Source organism: Larimichthys crocea, chromosome III, assembly GCF_000972845.2.
Source record: "Larimichthys crocea isolate SSNF chromosome III, L_crocea_2.0, whole genome shotgun sequence".
Lineage (NCBI taxonomy): Eukaryota > Metazoa > Chordata > Actinopteri > Sciaenidae > Larimichthys > Larimichthys crocea.
The window spans coordinates 11,018,196-11,036,198 of record NC_040013.1 but is presented as its reverse complement, the minus strand read 5'-3'; the positions used below and the strand labels follow the sequence as shown (position 1 = coordinate 11,036,198).

General features: G+C 41.6%; 1 protein-coding gene across 5 annotated transcripts; it reads left to right on the top strand.

Moving 5' to 3' along the window:
* The first annotated feature begins 114 nt into the window (after positions 1 to 114).
* On the top strand, positions 115 to 14,821 carry ggps1 (geranylgeranyl diphosphate synthase 1). Of its 5 annotated transcripts, XM_027278438.1 has the most exons (5): positions 259 to 635; positions 888 to 992; positions 3,932 to 4,024; positions 6,536 to 6,606; positions 13,091 to 14,821. In XM_027278438.1, the coding sequence occupies exons 3-5, from the start codon at positions 3,952 to 3,954 to the stop codon at positions 13,892 to 13,894; spliced, it is 948 nt and encodes a 315-aa protein (XP_027134239.1). In that variant the 5' UTR covers positions 259 to 635; positions 888 to 992; positions 3,932 to 3,951; the 3' UTR covers positions 13,895 to 14,821. The 5 variants fall into 5 exon arrangements, with proteins under 5 accessions (XP_019121853.2, XP_027134240.1, XP_027134239.1 ...); XM_019266308.2 differs by lacking the exons at positions 259 to 635; positions 888 to 992 and adding an exon at positions 115 to 161; XM_027278439.1 differs by lacking the exons at positions 259 to 635; positions 888 to 992 and adding an exon at positions 213 to 233.
* The last annotated feature ends 3,182 nt before the right edge of the window (positions 14,822 to 18,003 follow it).

Here is an 18,003-nt window from a genome sequence, read left to right as displayed (position 1 = left end):
GGCTCATGCGGGAGAAAAATATCCATGGTGAGGTGTACGAGGTAATCCTACTGGGTGGCTCTCACAATACAGAAAGGAAAAACAGTTAAAAACTACAACCCCCAGTTTTTAAATACATGTGTGTGTTCGATATGTGTCACAGGCTGGCCCGACATCGCGAGGTGTGTTTTTCCAATGTACTTATAGGTCGGAGGTATTTACCGGGCAATATAGCGACGTAACTGCAACACACAGTATGCGAGGCAACCATGTTACATTCCCCACCCACTCTGCGCCTGCTCTGTGATGAAGCTGAAAGCATATATAGGCAGCTCGTCGAGCCTCGCTTTATTCGTGAAGTGTCTATAAACCCCGCAGCGGGAACGTTATGTTAGCGTAGCATAGCATCGCATCAGGTGAATTATCCAGTCACACGCGGGAGTTAAAATGATATGAAAGTGTGGATGTGGCAGTCATATCGTGTGCCTTAGTCGACCAGCGTCGACGTGGGCGCTTTTGCTTTGGATTTAAAAAAAAGAAAGAAACGCTCAGCTGTGTTATATTGACGCGTTTATGTTAGCCCGCTAACGCTAGCTAACTAGCAATCTGGCTAACACAAGAGCGGCAAGTTAGCGGACTGACGGACAGCAGCCCAGGTGGGTGGAGTTAGGGACAACCGAGGGCAGCAGGCCGACAGCAGCGCTTTAGTTGACGAGGTCTGCTGTGTATGATCTGGGTCATGTTAACTTTAAAGTCATTAATATACTTTTAAGTTATGTACACTGTCAGTATGATTGGGATACTTTGTTTCAGTGCTATAACATTGGCTTTGTGGTTGTAACTATGTAATAGATATTGAGTGGTTGTGTTTTATATACTTTATTTATAGTTTTTTTTTTTTTCCAAAGACAGTAACAGGACAAACAGGAGGAAAAAAAACAAAAAGGCTGCCAGGCAGTTCACAAGATAGCTATTCTGTTCAGACAAAGTTGTCGCAATATCTCCAGAGCGAGGTAAAGTTACATGAGTAACAAGTTAATCCAACCCAACACCATACTACATAGTTATATAGCCAGATAAGTCAGAGTCCCTGTGGTTGTAGGTCATGTGACACTGTGCCAAGAAAGGTCGTCATGTTTTCTCAAACCTATTTTGTGTATTGGGTTTGTACATACAGAGTTTTTCCATCTGTATAATAGACAGCCAGTGTGTAAAACCAGGTGGGGTGTTGGAGTTTCTTAGAGTGGTTGTGTTTTAAAGTGAGGTTGGCATATGTGGTGGGAAGTGACACTTCTTGTTGCACTTGTTGCAGACAGATGTGGATAATAATGTGTATTCATGTGTTCCACTTCCCTGAAATGTGCAGGTAAAGTTGTACACCAGTTTATTTATTGAAGTTTGCAGCTGTGTTAGATAATACATTTGTACCTATTAAACTCATAACCCCATATCTACATGCTCAGGCCTGTCATCTTTCTAAAGGTAATGACTGCTCTGTAAATATTATTACCCGATGAGGTCAAGTCTTTCTAGTGTAATGTCTATAATGTCTTGTGTTATTTGGTAGACGAGGCCATGGCGGCCTGATAATTTAATTATAACAAGTAGCTGTGAGGCTGCGTATCAGTGTTATCACTGAACAGTCTCCCCTTTCAACTGAATTTAGTTTAAGATAGATGTTTCACACTTTGTTTTAGGTTTAGGCTGTCATAGATGTTTAGGAGGTGACTGGATGTACATGTTATGTAGTCATGTCCCTTTTTTTGCAGATGATCACAGGCAGCTGTTCTCTTTTTACTGCTACGTCACTTGTCACCAGTTTCTTTGATTCACCAGTAATGTGGTTGTTTTTCGCTCGCTCAATCATGTGATCTGTGTGTCACCATGCACAAGGGGATTTCATGACTGACACACGGTGCATTTCATTACAGTGCAAAATATTTCATCTGATTCCTCCAAAATCTTTCATTTTCCTCCGTCAGAGCATGTTTATTACAAAGCTGCACAAACACCGTGTTCGTTTTGCATTTCCTCTGACTCAATTCTGTTTTTATTTAAAGTATCAGTCTGAAATATCCTCACAGTTACTGTGCATTATGCTGCTAAAATGCGTAGCAACATTATGCAGTTATGTATCTGATGTCAGTTACACCAAGATGGCTTTCGAGTTTGACAATGTTCTTGTCATGTCAACACACTCCTTTCCTGTAGTTTCTTCAACTACAAATCTGTCTAGTGAGCACTTCCCCAATCTGTCGGTGAAGAGATTTAAATTTGGTGCTGAGAAATAACAGACACAAGTAGCCGAACACGAACACACCACAAGCATGACTAATTAGAATTTAGACACATCTTCACTACTTCAGTTTAAGTGTGATTGTGGGCTAAGAGCCTTTTAACTTCAGCTGTCAGAGCTAAGTGAGATCCCCATTATTTCTTCACCATTGTTTGTCAATCAACAACAGACTAGAGGGATGAAACTGTTGCTACACCAGTTCAGAAAGTCACCTATAGTCTCCTGCATCATCTAATCTCTGAAGTAATCATCTTTTCATTTAGGCAGTGATGTTAACAGCATCTTCATGGAAAGTAACTGTTTACTGTTGTGAAATTCCAGATAACACAGCTTGAAGTATGGCCGCATAATTATGGCCAAAATGCTAATTACTGTTATTTCAATCAATATTGAGATCAGTTATTTTTTTTGCTAAGAACTTTTTTTATTGAACCGTAGTGAGTGAGACATACGGCAGAATCATTACATCTTTTTTAAACATTCCACATCATGTGTCTGTAACATCTTATTGCATTAAGTTGGCACATAGTACAGTTTGGGCTTGGTATCAGTTTCATGGGAAACCTAGTGACAGGTGTATAGTAGAGTCTGTGACACACTTTAAAATGAATAAGTTGGTGATTTGAGTTCTGGGAGGCGAGAAAGATGTTCTCCCATACATTGTTCCAGGAAATGTCATCATCTTTCAGATTAAAGTCTCTCTGCCATGCTCTGAGCATCGATAGAGTCTCTTGTTGTCCAGGCAGTTTGGGGTAGACCTTCGATACAATGCCGAGATCACAGTTATTTATTGTTTGTAGCGACAAAACATTTGTATTGCACTTTAACATCTAAATAATACTACAGTGTTATGCTACATTCCTGTTAATATGCAAATCTATGCATCAATATAAGGCTCGTCCATATTCACAGTGCGTCTCCCAGAAGCATAATATACCAAAACCTTTTTATCCAAAATTAAATCAGCAGAGTGCTGCTTTCACTTTCTTCTTGGCCTTCATGTGTTCATCTTACTGCAGTTTGCGGCGTTTTTCCAGGTGGTTTAATCAGTGACTCGTGTTGCTTTGTAGCACAGACACAAGTCTCATGTACTCTTTGCATATGACTTGTTATTGCTGGACATCCCTTGCCCTACATTCCAAATAATTCCCAAAACAACAGATGATGATCCATTTCAGTGGACTTGCTCTTCACCATTTGCCTCAGACTTTTTCGTTTCGCCCATCTGCTCTCTGTTGTGTTTTACTCTGGATTTCAGCCAAAACATCCAGGAAATATTTGCACAGGCTATCGCTGCAGGCTGCACACACAGTGGCATGACCACTCCCAAAAAGTAAAGCCAAATCGATCACCCCGGTGGCTGTCTGGCTGTTAAGGATGCTCTTAATTTGACATACAGCATTGATCGTGTTTATTTCATTTTGAGAAGCCAAAACCGTCATTGTGATTAATATTCACTAAATTGCGCAGCCCTTGCATTTAGATGTGCAAATTGAATTTCTTTTAAAATAAAAGCTTTATGATGCTGCATAATACAGCATATGCATGTGCTGACAAACAGCATTAGATTGAAATAAACACAAGGCTGCTCGTTTATATAAAGAAAACTGTGTACAGCTTTTCATAGTTTTTCGTGTTCTCTGTCCTCCAATATAGATCTGTGTAAACTTGAAGCAATGGACGGTGACGCACAAGCCACCTCTGAGCGAATTCTGCTGGAACCATACAAGTACTTGTTGCAGCTTCCAGGTGAGTCTTTTCCCACGTCATTGACTGCAGGGTGGTGGGAAATGTGGAGACATGCAGACATGCAGCTAAAGGGTCAGCATAAAGCATATATACTGCTGCTAAGTCCTACAGCTACACTAATCTCTGACCCACTCACTTCTTGGTTGTCACACTGGATCACGGCGTCAACAAAATGACAAATGTGATGAAAGGCTTTAGTGTACGCACAGCAGACATAATCACATAAACACACACTTATCATCAACCATAAACTACATGATATGAGAGAGGATGTCTGGCAAGTTGTTGATCTAGTTGGTCAGTGCTAACACCTAGCTTTGTGTTATTATGAGATCCTACTTGTTTGTTAGTGCTGAGGCACATTAGCTTAGGCTGACTTTGTTTAACACGGTGCATTTGTAAAACAATCATGACAACTGACTAATATTGTTCTTAAATTTAAATAAATCTGTGTTTTGGCAGCAGCATATGGTGTCATTATGTTAAAGATGTTATTTTGTTCAGGACTAGGTTATATGGTTTTCATTTGACAACAGTAGATGACTGTTTGAACATGAACATATTTGTCTTTATAGTACTCATATTTAAGACAGTATTTCACACATTGATGACTCCAAATGATAATATGATGGAGCAGTTTGAAAAATTAGAAGCCACCAAGCTGTGCGTAGTTCTGTGCATGTTTAAAATCCCAGTTTTCTTGAGCCTAATTTATCTTGACCAAACACTCATTTGCTGCTGTTTAGGTGACAGACTTTATTTGTTTCTTCAGTTTTGATTGGTTACTTTTTGTCAGAGTGACTGACCTCACATTGGAATTTTATTTGGGTAAATAGAACAAGTCCTAAGAGCCTCAGTTAGCTGAGATGTTTTCCTCTGTTGCAGTGCCACTGTGTCCTTTAGGCTCATAAAAGATTATTTTAAAGACCTGCAACAGACATGATCCTCATTAAAAGAACATTTGAGTATTTTAAACCATTTGTCATAGTTGTGGTTTGTGGTGTGTATATAGGTTTGCACACAGTCGTACTCACCCCGTTAGTGTTTAGATTGTGGATGTGGGCACTCAGCTGGAAACGGTTTTCACTAGGGTCAAAGAAGTTTCTTCTTTAAACCCTGCCTTTGAACACCAGAAAACTTCCTGTGCTCCATTTTGAGCAGCTACAGGACTTTTCTTTTTCTGAGCCACGAGTTACTCTAGCAGGTCACATCCACTGTTGCCTAAACAGAGTTGTGTGCCCAGGCCAACCTGCAAGTTTAACTCTGAATTATCTCTGCAATACAAAAACACATTGATGTGAATGGTTTCCTATTTATTTAGACCTTTAGACCAGCATTGTCTGCCGTACTGGCCCGTTACGGTTAAATGAATGTAGCAGTGTTGTAAATGAATGCTGTACTGCACATTATTTGTGACTATGAGCGGCTTTTTGTTGGTTTGCGCGCGGAGAACTAGACCTCGCTAATGGCGAGGTGCGTTACACTGGGGTATCTCCGTCCCTCCCAACTCACATCCACACAGCAAAAAACGTATATGCATATGCACAATATGCTAACGTTAGCACAACTGAGTACACGCACAGCTAACAGAAAAATATGCCTGCACAGCTAGACTTAGATAGTCTATCGAAGTGTGTGTGTCACAAGTGAAGAAAACAAGTATTTTTATCAGGTGAAAATAACTAGCTAGCAATGGAAAAAAAAGTGAACAAAAAAAAAATATAGCTAGCAAAAATGTCTGGAGTCGCAGAGTGAGGTGAAGTTTTTAAGTAATAACTAAAACATAGCTATTTGGTTACCACAGTAAGCTACCAAAACTAGATGTTGTAGGATAATAATTTAAGTTTTACTTACCATATACATAGTTTTCTCTGGTCTCAAACTGGAGAGTGATTAACGGTAGCCTCAGTCCGTTAAAATTAAACGCCCGCCCAAATCTAAAGACCGCGAATATCAACCCAGCATGTTGGGTCAACATATTTAACCCAACCTTGGGTAAAAACAACCCAATCAGGTTAAAATCCACAGCTACCCAGCAGATGGGTTATGAAAATAACCCAGCATTTTTTAGTGTGTAAGTACCTGCTTGTGGTAGGTGGGATCGATATATTATAAAATGTGTGATTACTTGGTCTCACTGGACTGTGTTGTGAAGCTGAGTGCTCTATGTCTACAGCAGGGAGGGTGAGATCAGTGTCATGTTAACCTCTAGTTATATCCCATGAAATTAGGAAAATAAGAACACGACATTGTTTTTTAAAACTCTCTCTAAATAGCGATGACCCATGAGCTGTGTTAATATAGACCTCAACAAAGTGTTCCTAAATTACCACATAAGGTAAAAAAAAACATTAAGACCCCATTCTTAAATGTAGAATGAGTTGATTATTTTTAGAGACCCAATAATACCCACCATGAATAGCACAAGATGCATTTTTTTGCATACTGCAGTATGAATGTTTTTTTTAACTATTAAAACAACCTAACTTCTGTTTTCTGCCCTTTTCTCAGGCAAGCAAGTGAGAACCAAACTATCCCAAGCATTTAACCACTGGCTTAATGTTCCAGAGGACAAACTGCAGGTGAGCATGCAGCTATTTCAAGCCCCTCAACATTCAGAGTTGTCTGATGTTTATTGTTGCAGACAGGTCCACAAAGGTGAAATGATGCCGTGCTCATTCCGAATGAGCAATTTATTTGGTAATGCAAGCAGAGCGTTCTGTCAGCTGAGTTGTTCCAAACTGAATCTAAATGTAAAGCTTGGATGTAGAGCATCCATGATTTATTAGAGGAGGTTGTTAGTGGAGCTGAGGATCAAGTGGAATAAAATGAAAAGGCTGGAGTGGTGCTTTCAAAAACAGAACATTTGCCCTCTAGTATATTTGTGGGATCTGTAGGCTGATAAATGCAATTTTACCTTATTACTGATTTCATGTATTGTTGAGGTTGGAATCATTTTGCCCATGTGGATGCTACATACACACTTTTAAAGAGTTTGCCTGGAGTAAGGAGCAATTTGAAGCTACCAGGGGGCAGAAGAACTCTAAAACAAGTTGACCGGTTATCAAACAGTTGTCCACTTTAGCATCCAGCAACCATTTGAGTTGCATTTATGTCCCTCTCTACAAGAGCAGGCCCAATATTTACTCTGTTAGCTTGGTTTGGTTTTCATCAACTGCTGATAAAAAAAAAAACATTTGAATCTTGAGCTGGCTGCATGGTTGACTAGTTTTCCCATACTTTGGTGTATAGTGAGCAAGCTTTTTTATTATTTCTGCTGAAAATAACTACTTGTGACAGATATGTGACAGAGACAGATGTGAGACTGAACCTTCCTGTAAAGTTGTGGGGCCCAAAACCAAAACAAGAAGCTAAAAGAACCCAAAGAGCTGTGTTGAGCTGCAGAGTTTAATGTTACAGTAATTTGTTGTGGCTTTGTCAGCCGTTAGAGATGACTGTGAGGTTTGACTGCTCAAAGGCACTGCCCATTAGTCCATCTGCAGACCTCTGAATTGCCGCCCACATCATACATTCTTTGGAGCGATTCAAAAAGGTCCAGTGTTGTTTTGGCGAATGGCCGTTTAGCCAGTTGGTTTAACAACCAAGCCCATCACAGGCCTTGTGGGTTACAGTTGATGTGACTAACAATACCAAGCTGTGTCAGATCAGGACTTTCGTTTTACCGCAGTCCCCCTCTTCCAGAAGAGCACAGCGGAGCTCCTTTTTTAAACTTGAATAAAGAATAACGAAGGAACAATTTACATAAAAATGCAGCCTGGAATTAATTAGAAATGAATGCAATGAATGAAAATAACTGCAGTTAATATTATCTAAAGAAAACATCACTGATTGTATTTAGCTTCCCACATCATGCATAACACTGAAGTCTGGCCCACTGTGGATTTATTCATAACACTTGCACTGTTTTCTCTCTCTCTCTCTCATTTTGAAAAGCCACTTTCTATTACATCTACCCTTTCATTTCCAGGTGTCCACTAATGACTCAGGGCTTTTATGCTGCTCAGTGTGTCGCCTTAATAACGACTTTATTTATTAATATCACAAAGAGCACTTCTCAAAATTATGTTAAAAAGAAAGTAGAATAATGTCAGCTAACGAGCTTTTGTTGGCTACAAAAAAACAAAACAGAATGAGGTGCTGTACAACAGAAACATAATAGTCATTAAAGGCTCAGGAAATCAAAATAAAGTCATAAATCTAAGGAAAAGAGAACTAAAACCATCCATTATCTGTAGCTGCTTATCCTCATCAGGGTCATTGTGGGGCTGAGGCCTATCCCAGCTGACTGGGCGAGAGGCAGGGTACACCCTGGACAAGTCGCCAGTTCATCACAGGACACGTAGAGACAAACAACCATTCACACTCACATTCACACCCACGGCCAATTTAGGGTCACCAACGTATTATGTGCATGTCTTTGGACTGTGGGAGGAAGCCAGAGAGAACCCACCCAGACACAGAGAGAACATGCAGACGTCTTACAGAAAGGCCTAGACGAGGTCGAGCCAGGAACCTTCTTGCTGTGAAGTAACAGTGCTAAAGAACTAAAACTATATTTCCATAAATTCACTTCACTGCATTTTCATTCACATCAGTTTCTGTTTCCAGTTTTGCACCGTGGTCATGTGACACACAACCCTTTCTATTACAACTAACTGGCTGAACAACTCTTTTTTTTTTTTTTCTTTTTTTCTCCGATGCCAAGTCAGAGTTTTCCGTCATCTCACCTCTTAATATTCAATCTATTTGAATAGAGTTTCTAACGTTTCTGCTGAGAGTGAAAGCAAGACTTCCCTGTGAGTTTAGATCGTTTCTAAATTATATTCACTAAGCACTTTAACTGACTGCATGTGAGCTGTTTGAACTCACACGTGAGCTGCAAATTGCTGCAAAACTGATTCAAACGCTGTGTTTTTTTTCTCCTTGTCACATTAGATTTGTCTCTAAGGTTGGATGAAAAAAGTAAGACATGAAATTGATCTAATCACGGCAAAGGAAATTGTACCAGTTGCGATAGCTGTTTCTAATCCAGGGGTTTCCTGAACATGATGGGACTAGCTACAGGATGTTTTGTTTATTGTATCCCAACGAGTGCATTTATAGCTAATGCATTTATTTTATGCTTTTTTTTTAAATGAAAATATGTAGGTCGTGGTAGATAATTGTGTCACTATAGACGGATATTCCAGATGGTGCAGTAAATGAGAGTGATATGGAAATATTTGGCACCTTTTAGGGAACTGTTTGTGTCAATTGAGACATACTGCACCCACATTAATCTCCAGTGAGAGACTACCGCGTCTTCAGCTTCTTGTTCCTGATCACCTCTGTGAGCAAAGGATTAGCATGATTTCAGTCCCAGGCAACCAAACACCTCCATCACAGTGTTGTAACATGTTATTGGATGCTGCCTGATTAGATTGCAGCAGACATGTTGAAGCACAAAGCGGGCTGATTGGCATTCCTGCTCTTCCTCAGATTAATTTCAAATTAGCCCTTTAGGATTTATTGGTTTTATTGAGCAGGACCCTCCTGGCTGTCTGCTCAGGGAGATCAGGCCATTGACCTTATTATACTGACAGCATCAGCATTGTTGTGGCTGAATGCTGGTCCTGTGTCCACTGATGAAGATATGGAGACTAATCTGTGTTTTCTGAATCTACATGCCTTTTTGCAGCGCAGAATGCTAAGTGCTGAGCCTGTCAGGTCTCATTAGGTTTGCTGTTCAACAGGTCTTCCTTTGTCCTGAATGTTTTATAAACCCTCCCCAAATAGAGGAGTCCTGCTTCTGCAGCAGCTCAGAGGTCACGCCGTTGTCCCCTGTGGTTATTTCATCTTCCAGTGCACAATAAAAGTCTTCCCGAGACGTGATGACTTGTTTCAGGCCTCAGTGTGTGAAAGTGTAATAATGTTGTCAGTCTCCTGAGGAATTATTGAATATTATGGATCAATCCTGTCATGTCAGCCCTCCTCCTGCTACAGCATCCGTCTCGCACTTTGCATCAGTTGAGATAAATTTAATCACAGCCTTCACAGCGCTACTGTTACAGGGGGTTGTACGTCTTCAAATGAATGAAATCAGTGTGCAAAATGAATAAAAGGAGCGACTCAACATTCAAAGTGGCGTTTTTTGATTACTTTCGCATTACACGCTGCAGTGTTTCTTGACTGACGTGCTGACGTTTTCAATTCAGGAGCACATATGCTCCATGAAACTCCAATGGCACGTTACCTTAGCGTTTTGAGCGTGACAGATCTGTTTTAGATGACAGTTATTGTGGACTCCATTCACACACAGATTGTAGAAGACTCTTGTTCTCCTGATAATTTCACGTCAGACAGGATTTCCTTGTTAACGTACATCGGGTAGTTGAGGTTGAAATTTACCTCACGTTAAAGGACTGTCTCCCCCCACTCTCAGTGTGTAGCAGCTCTGTAAACTCCTGCTGAACCCAACATGCAGACTCCTCTCGTCATCATTAGCACACTGCTGCCAAGAAGTCGCCGCCATGGAAACAACCGTGCCTTCAGATAGATGGAGGCAGTGACAGTGTGGCATACTCTCTCATTCATTTGGCGATTAATTTTTTATCAAGCCCCCCCTCATATGAGCTCCCCTACAGTGTAGTACAGCAGCAAAGGTTGTGGAGGTTTGGGAAATTCCCCCTGCACACATCAGTTCGTTTGCGACCTTTAGCTGACTGTCTTCCTCTTCGTCTCTGTGACAATGACGAAAGGTTAGCTTTTATATTCTAGTCTTTTACTTTGAAAATATGTCTCCATGAGAATGTCTGCTGCCTCAGAGCTAGAGATCCTTGTAGGTTTTAATGTACCTGATGCAGAGTGAGACTATAATGTAGCTGCCTCCATGAGAGAATAACTAGGTCCTGGGTTGCAGGAAAGCATGCCAAATATGATGTGTAGCAAGTCATGGATGGTGTAATGATACATCTTTTTTTTTCTTTCTTTCTCCTGGATACAATCTGTAATGTAGAGGATCATTACAGGCAGATAAGAAGTCGTGACAACAGATCGTATTACAGTAAAACAATTGTAATGCATTTGTATTGCAGGGTTTTCCCCAGGAAATCGTTTGGCAGCAGTAGTTTAGCCAGACGGATCTCATCTGGTGAGATTTAGTCAGTAAATGACAGGCTAACAATGGCCACACATTAAATTTATGACCTTTGCTGAAATGCCTCCCTTGCTCTTTTCCCTAAATGTTAATGTTTTATATCATAAAAGTGCATTAATTCTTTAGTATGACAGCAAAGGTGTTTGAAGTGGCGTGACCTCTGAGTTAATTAGTTCCAGGCTCCATTGTCCACATTGTGGAAAATTGTCTTTGGCTTCGCCGCGCAGCAGTTGATGCATACAAAACATAACTCAAGGTTATAGTGTGGCTTATTGAGCGTTTTATAAAAATTGGTGGGTCATATTTAACTGCTGCTTTAAAAGAATGACAGACCGTTTTTGAATTACGCAACCCAGTAGGCGTGGTGTGTGATCGTGTGGGATAAACATGTTAAAACCTTGGCCAGACTTCAGCAGTCCTGCAGTCTGACTTAGGTGTGTTTGCGGCGGTGTAGTTTCTCTAAATGACACTTTATATATGCACACTTCTTCTTCTTTAGAGTTATTCCCCCTCAGTATATTGAACTCCGTACACTCGGCTGTTTGTGAAAGGAGTCCCTGCATTCTTACTGATTGTAAACATTGAGTTTCTGAGTCGGTAACCTCTGGTGATAATCAATGAAGTCTTGCGGAGCAGTGAAGGCTTTCGCCACTTAAACAGCAGCATCACACAGCAACAGCCTGGTGAGTTCGATCCGTTGGCGACCCTGAACACTCAGAGCTGAAAACTTGAAAATTGTCGGTCCTTGTGTCTGGGTTTGATCGCAGCTGTTATTATCTGAGGCAGGCGCTGATGTGAATTGCAAATCTTGTCCTGATTGCGCCCTTGTCCCTTTTATCCTGAGACCACAGTCTGTTTGCAATTAACTTTAGAATCCTTGAGTATGTTTTTGGCTACATAATACTCCGCTATGTGTAAAGCCTGCACACTAGATAACGCTCCCATGATGATTGATTTGTAAAAAGCCATGTGACGTTTCAGCCACTAGACCTTCTGCAGACAGCGTTTATGTGTGCGTTCATTGTAGCTTTACCCACAACCCCCCTCGCTCGTAAGTGGCTCACTGAGGTTGCAGGGCGAGCGAGTGTCGGGACCCTGCAGAAGGAAAGGTTGTGTTTGGCGGATAAAATGCTCAACTGGCCCAGCTTTGGCCATCTGCCTGACCCACTGAGCCTCTCTTTGTGCTCCCCAGCCTCATACAAACAGCTTTCATTACCGGGCAACACCACTTGTCTTTTAAATCAGCGGAGCACTCCAGCAGGCTGCACGACCAGCTCAAGACAGCAGACACCTGATGGCAACCCTGGCTGTTTTGTGACAAAAAAAAAAAAAAGAACTGGTGCATTTGTCTCACCACAGCAGTGCATGCGTGTTATGGTCGATGCTGTTGTCAATACACTTGGCATTTATGGCTTAAGCACTGAGCCCTGAAGTGCCCTCTAGTGTCGCATGTTGCTGCTCAAGCATGTGAATACATCTTCTCTATGCTCATCAGGCCACTGCGCTCTGTTGTCCAGCAGTGAATCTCTGAATCTGAAAAGGCTCCGACGTCTGCAGCGTGCCTCTCGCTGAACTCCTCATTTCCTCTGACTAACTCCCTGGTTTGTTTCAGCAACAACTATTTTGTCTGCTGATGAAGGATCTGACTAGTGAAGCAGCACAGGAAAGAGTATAGACATGGCACCCCCTGCTGTATACAAGTTGTAATGCATAATTTACACACAGCTCCTGAGAACCTGGTACTGTCTCTGTCACTAGACATGAGCAGGAAAAGGAAGTTCCCTCAGCGAACGTGTCATTGCAACAGCTCCATCACTTCAAGTCAGCAAAACATAAAAACATGAACGACTATGAAATATAATTCATAGTATTGTTTGCATAATTAATGATGATGTCTGTGTTCCATCCAGGTGGTCATCGAGGTGACTGAGATGCTGCACAACGCCAGCTTGCTCATCGATGACATCGAGGACAGCTCCACACTGAGGCGAGGCTTCCCCGTGGCCCACAGCATCTACGGCATTCCCTCCGTCATCAACTCGGCCAACTACGTCTACTTCTTGGGCTTGGAGAAAGTGCTGACAATGGAGCATCCCGAGGCTGTCCGGGTGTTTACCCGGCAGCTGCTGGAGCTGCACCGCGGTCAGGGCCTGGACATCCACTGGAGGGACACCTACACTTGTCCCACTGAGCAGGAGTACCGCAACATGGTGCTGCAGAAGACTGGGGGGCTCTTTGGCCTGGCCGTGGGCCTGATGCAGCTCTTTTCAGATTGGAAACAGGACTTGAAACCCCTCCTGGACACACTGGGCCTCTACTTTCAGATCCGCGACGACTACTGCAACCTCAGATCTCGCGATTACAGCGAGAACAAGAGCTTCTGCGAGGACTTGACCGAGGGCAAGTTCTCTTTCCCCACCATCCATGCCATATGGTCGCGTCCAGAGAGCACCCAGGTTCAGAACATCCTGAGGCAGCGCACGGAGAACATGGACATCAAGCGATACTGCGTGGACTACCTGGAGAAAGTAGGCTCGTTCGCCTACACCCGCCAGACTCTGCGGGACCTGGAGGTGGAGGCCTACCGCCTCATCAAAGAGTTTGGGGGAAACCCTCAACTGGAGAGCCTTGTCAAACACCTCAGCCAAATCTATCGTGAGCCTGAAGACACAGCAGAGTCTAGTACTGAGCCACAGTCCAGCCACAACCAGTGAGCAACTTTTCTCCTGCACACTCCACTAGCACAGAAGCTTTGCTAATACACTGATGCAGACACAGAAGCTGAACGCACATACCCGTATCGTATGAATGTAACCATGAGCACTTAAATTCTAGTAGACAGCAAAGCAGCCCCCGACTGTTGCCTCTCCCTTTGTCCTTCAAGTGTTGCTTAACAAAATACACATCGGCGATTTTTGTGTCCGAGTTATAGCTGTGCTGTCAGCGGAAGAAATCAATTAAAACTAACTTCTTGCAGTTTTTGGTTTGCTTTTCTGAAAATAAAAACTAACAAGACGGCAGCAGAGCTTAAAAGCCTTCTTTTCTATGTGCACTCCAGTGCATATTAATGTATTTTTTTTATGTTTTTTCCACCAAATGAAAAGTGTTTATCTAGAGCCGAGTGACTTCTTTGTATTGTGTTTTTTTTCTTTCTTGAATTCTCTCAAGAAAAATAAGATGAAAGTGTCTCGAGTGTATGATGTGTGATTTGGGGATCCCTAATCATCACCAGAGTGCCAATCCTGTAGAAAAAGACATCTGCAACTCAATTGTCTATTTGTTATGTAACACACTGGTATTACATGCAAAATAGTGCTTGTGGTGTTTGTGTTCAGCCTGATAAGAATACCGTTTGTTCAGTTTATTAAAATCTGTTTCTGTTCAGATTCAACACAGTTCACACCTCTAATATTTCATTGGGGTGATTCAGTTCTGATATTTGTAAGCAGACTCTGTTTATGCTCAGTTTTATACGAATGCTGTTTATTATATATGTTATTGAAGACCGTTTCCATCTGGTTCAGACTCAGCACAGTTCGCACCTCTTGTATTTTATTAAGGTGATTAATTTCTGGTATTTGTAAGCAGACACTGTTCTTGCACTTGACATCTGTTGAATTAAAAAAAACCTTCAAAAATAACCTGTGAGCCTGTCTTGACTTCTAAAACTAAACTAGTTTACCTTCCATTGTTTTAAGCTGAACACGTTTAATGTAATCAGAGAAGAGAAAGAGCTCGAGAGATAAGCAGCACCATCTACTGAGCACACAGGTGTAACTGAAAATGTGCTAAAAAACTTTTTGGACGTGTGTCTACAGTGACTTCCTACACTGGACTTATATGCCAATATACACACACCACAGATGGAAAAACACTGCGCCATGATTATCCATAATATATGTATTAATAACCTCCTGTTGCACTAGATTCATGTGCTCATTTTTCAAGGCAGCTGCTACTTTTTGCAACTGCATGTTGAATAGCACAAGCTGCGCGGCAAAACCGGCTGATGCAAGTTATTACAGGCTTGCCTGCCATGTGCTTTGTTTTGAGGGACCTTGACTGAACACTCGCACAGCCTGGTTGCTATGGACGTGTGCTTCTTCTTTCTGCGAGCTCAGTTTGAAATACAAGGCACAAGTCATCTAAACCCTGTATCATCTGCCGCTTCTGTTAATACTACTGTTGTTGGGTTTTTCCTCAGCTGCTGAAAAGAAGCGCAGCCCAGCGGACAGAGGCTATCTGTCCCAGACAGCTCTGTTGACTCACTGAAGCTCTTGCTCCTGACAGCTGCATTTCAGTTAATTATGTGTCTTTCAGATTGAATTGTGGTTTCTCTGAAAATACATCTATTCATCAAAATGTCAAATTCTTAAAAATCTAGGCACTTGTGGCCTACAAAGCAGCCACAATAATGTAATGCAAATGCATTTCTGATTTGATAAACAGCAGAGACGTATGAAGTGGCTTTCACAGAGCTGACTTTAAGTCCATCACAATAATCAAAGCCTCGCACGGTTCCCATTTCTTCTCTCTCGTGCTACGTTGCCTAGATTGATTTTCTCCACCCACAGCGTCTGAGTTCTGTTTGAGAGCAAAACAGAATAGCTTTTGTGTGAAGAGCGACATGGCTCACTCACTGTCTCCCTCATCCACTGAAAGCTTTGATTTATTTATCACTGGGTTGAGCTTTACACATTTGTGTTGCTTGGAAGCACTCCAATAGACATTTCATAAATATTCACGTGGCAACAACAAAATTTTCATCGCTGGGAAAGGCGGTGATGGTGGTGTGTTTGTACGGCTTCACTGATTTCACTCTTTTCTTCTTAATTATTTTTTTAAAAATTACTTTCTTGGACAAAGTTTTCTGAGATTGCTGTTTTCTTTAGGTGTATCCAGCCTGATAGATGTTTTACTTTGTGGAGATGCCAGAATAACTGCAGTCCTTCACTGTAGGGCTGCTAAGCTGCTCCACTGGAGCAACTAGCAGGACATTTTATTCCCGTACATGAGCCTCAGAAGAAAACCATCGACACGACTGCTGGAAGCTTTCAATGCGACTTAAACTGGTATACATATTGAACCATGTTCCGTGAAAAATGTTTTAAAAGGACAGAATCTCTCATTTATTCCCAGCTACCTTAAAGGGGTTAGAGATACTCTATACTACTGTCAACAAACCACATGAAGCTCTCAACACTTTCCAACTTTACCTGGAGTCTATCTCAGCTGACTTTGGGCGAGAGAGAGGTGGGGTACACCCTGAACAAGTTGCAGCTCATCACAGGGCACATAGAGACAACCAACCATTCACACTGACATTTACACCTATGGGCAATTCAGAGTCACAGATTAACCTGTTAGGTGCATGCAACATGAGAACATGCAAACACACAGAAAGGCCCGAGCCGAGGGATTCGAACCAGGAACCTTCTTGCTGTGAGGCAACAGTGCTAACCACTGCTACCTACTGAAGACATTTTATTTTAAAATGGGTCACAAATATATACTTTAATAATTGAAAAAGGCTGAGTAACTTCAAAACCAGCTGGACACTGCTTGGGAACTGTTTCCAGCTGCAGATTTAATGTACAATGAATACTGACAGTATGATTATGTGAGTTTAATGATCCCACACTGAGGAAATTCACTTATCACAGCAGCTCGTATACAAGTGGATAAGAAATTACGCATAAATAAGAAATGTATGAAAAAAAATGCATGCTGGTGTTAAAGAGTCTGACTTGGAGTGAAGGACCTGTGGTAGCTCTCCTTCTTACATGGTGGGAGTAGCAGTCTGTTACTGAAGGAGCTGTTTAAGGCCTCCACAGTCTCATGCAGGAGGTGAGAGGAGTTGTTCATGATGGACACTTCCTCTATGGAGTCTAGGGGGCAATCCAGGACAGAGCTGTCCCTTATGACTAGTTTGTTGAGGTTGTAGGATTGATATAAATATAATTATTTGTGGTGATGAAGAAACATGTCGTATAGGGCAAAAGTGTGGCACACAGATGTTTTTTAAATAGTTTTTGGACAACAATGAAGCTCTTTTGTACAGGAAAATAAACTAAATCATGCTAAAGAATTCTTATATTACCGGGATCATTTGATTGTTGGTTTGGTCTTTTCATTGTTAACTATAAGAAAAAAAATATATATATATTGCCGAACTTATCCTTTAATGTCAATTGATCCACTGGGTTATTAAAGCTTAAAATATTCATGCCAGTGTGGTTATAATATTCATGTCACTGTTCCCAGAACAACACATGTTCTCATGCATTATTCTGCCAGCACTGATTGTTTGAAAGAAAAACTCACAATGTCCCTTTGGGGATAAAGAGGAATAACAAAGTAGTCACTTGTTTCCACCTGCAAGCATTGTAGCCAACATTAACATCTTTTTTTGAGTTTACAGTAAGTGCATGTGGATTAAAGGCACAGTCCAGCAATTTTACACATTAGGTTCTGTCACTGACAATACAAAGAATGGACGGCTTATCCGTGACAGGTTTCTAAAGAGCCGTTGAAGCTCAGTGTGTGGTGGCAGTCCTGCCTGTTTAGAGTCAGTACAGTTGTCGTGAAATTAGCTGTAGAGACCAAAACAGTTTTTGAACCAGGCTTCAGTTCACAGCCACGGAGGTTGCCACTATAGTTTATATTTTGCTGATTAAGTACTGATCAGTCTGTAAGAACTGCTGTATGGTATCTGTCATAGATAAAACAGAACCAGTCAGAATAGTGGGGCCCGGCTTGGTTTCAAATTTTGCCCAGTGGCCACTCGCAGTACAGCAACAAAAAAAACATTGTATCCATGGGC

Bases quoted from the DNA above. Each gene is read 5' to 3' on its own strand.
- ggps1 (XM_019266308.2), top strand. From the start codon at position 3,952: ATGGACGGTGACGCACAAGCCACCTCTGAGCGAATTCTGCTGGAACCA. The intron at 4,025-6,535 runs GTGAGTCTTTTC...CCCTTTTCTCAG, and splicing joins GTACTTGTTGCAGCTTCCAG to GCAAGCAAGTGAGAACCAAA. The intron at 6,607-13,090 runs GTGAGCATGCAG...TGTTCCATCCAG, and splicing joins TTCCAGAGGACAAACTGCAG to GTGGTCATCGAGGTGACTGA.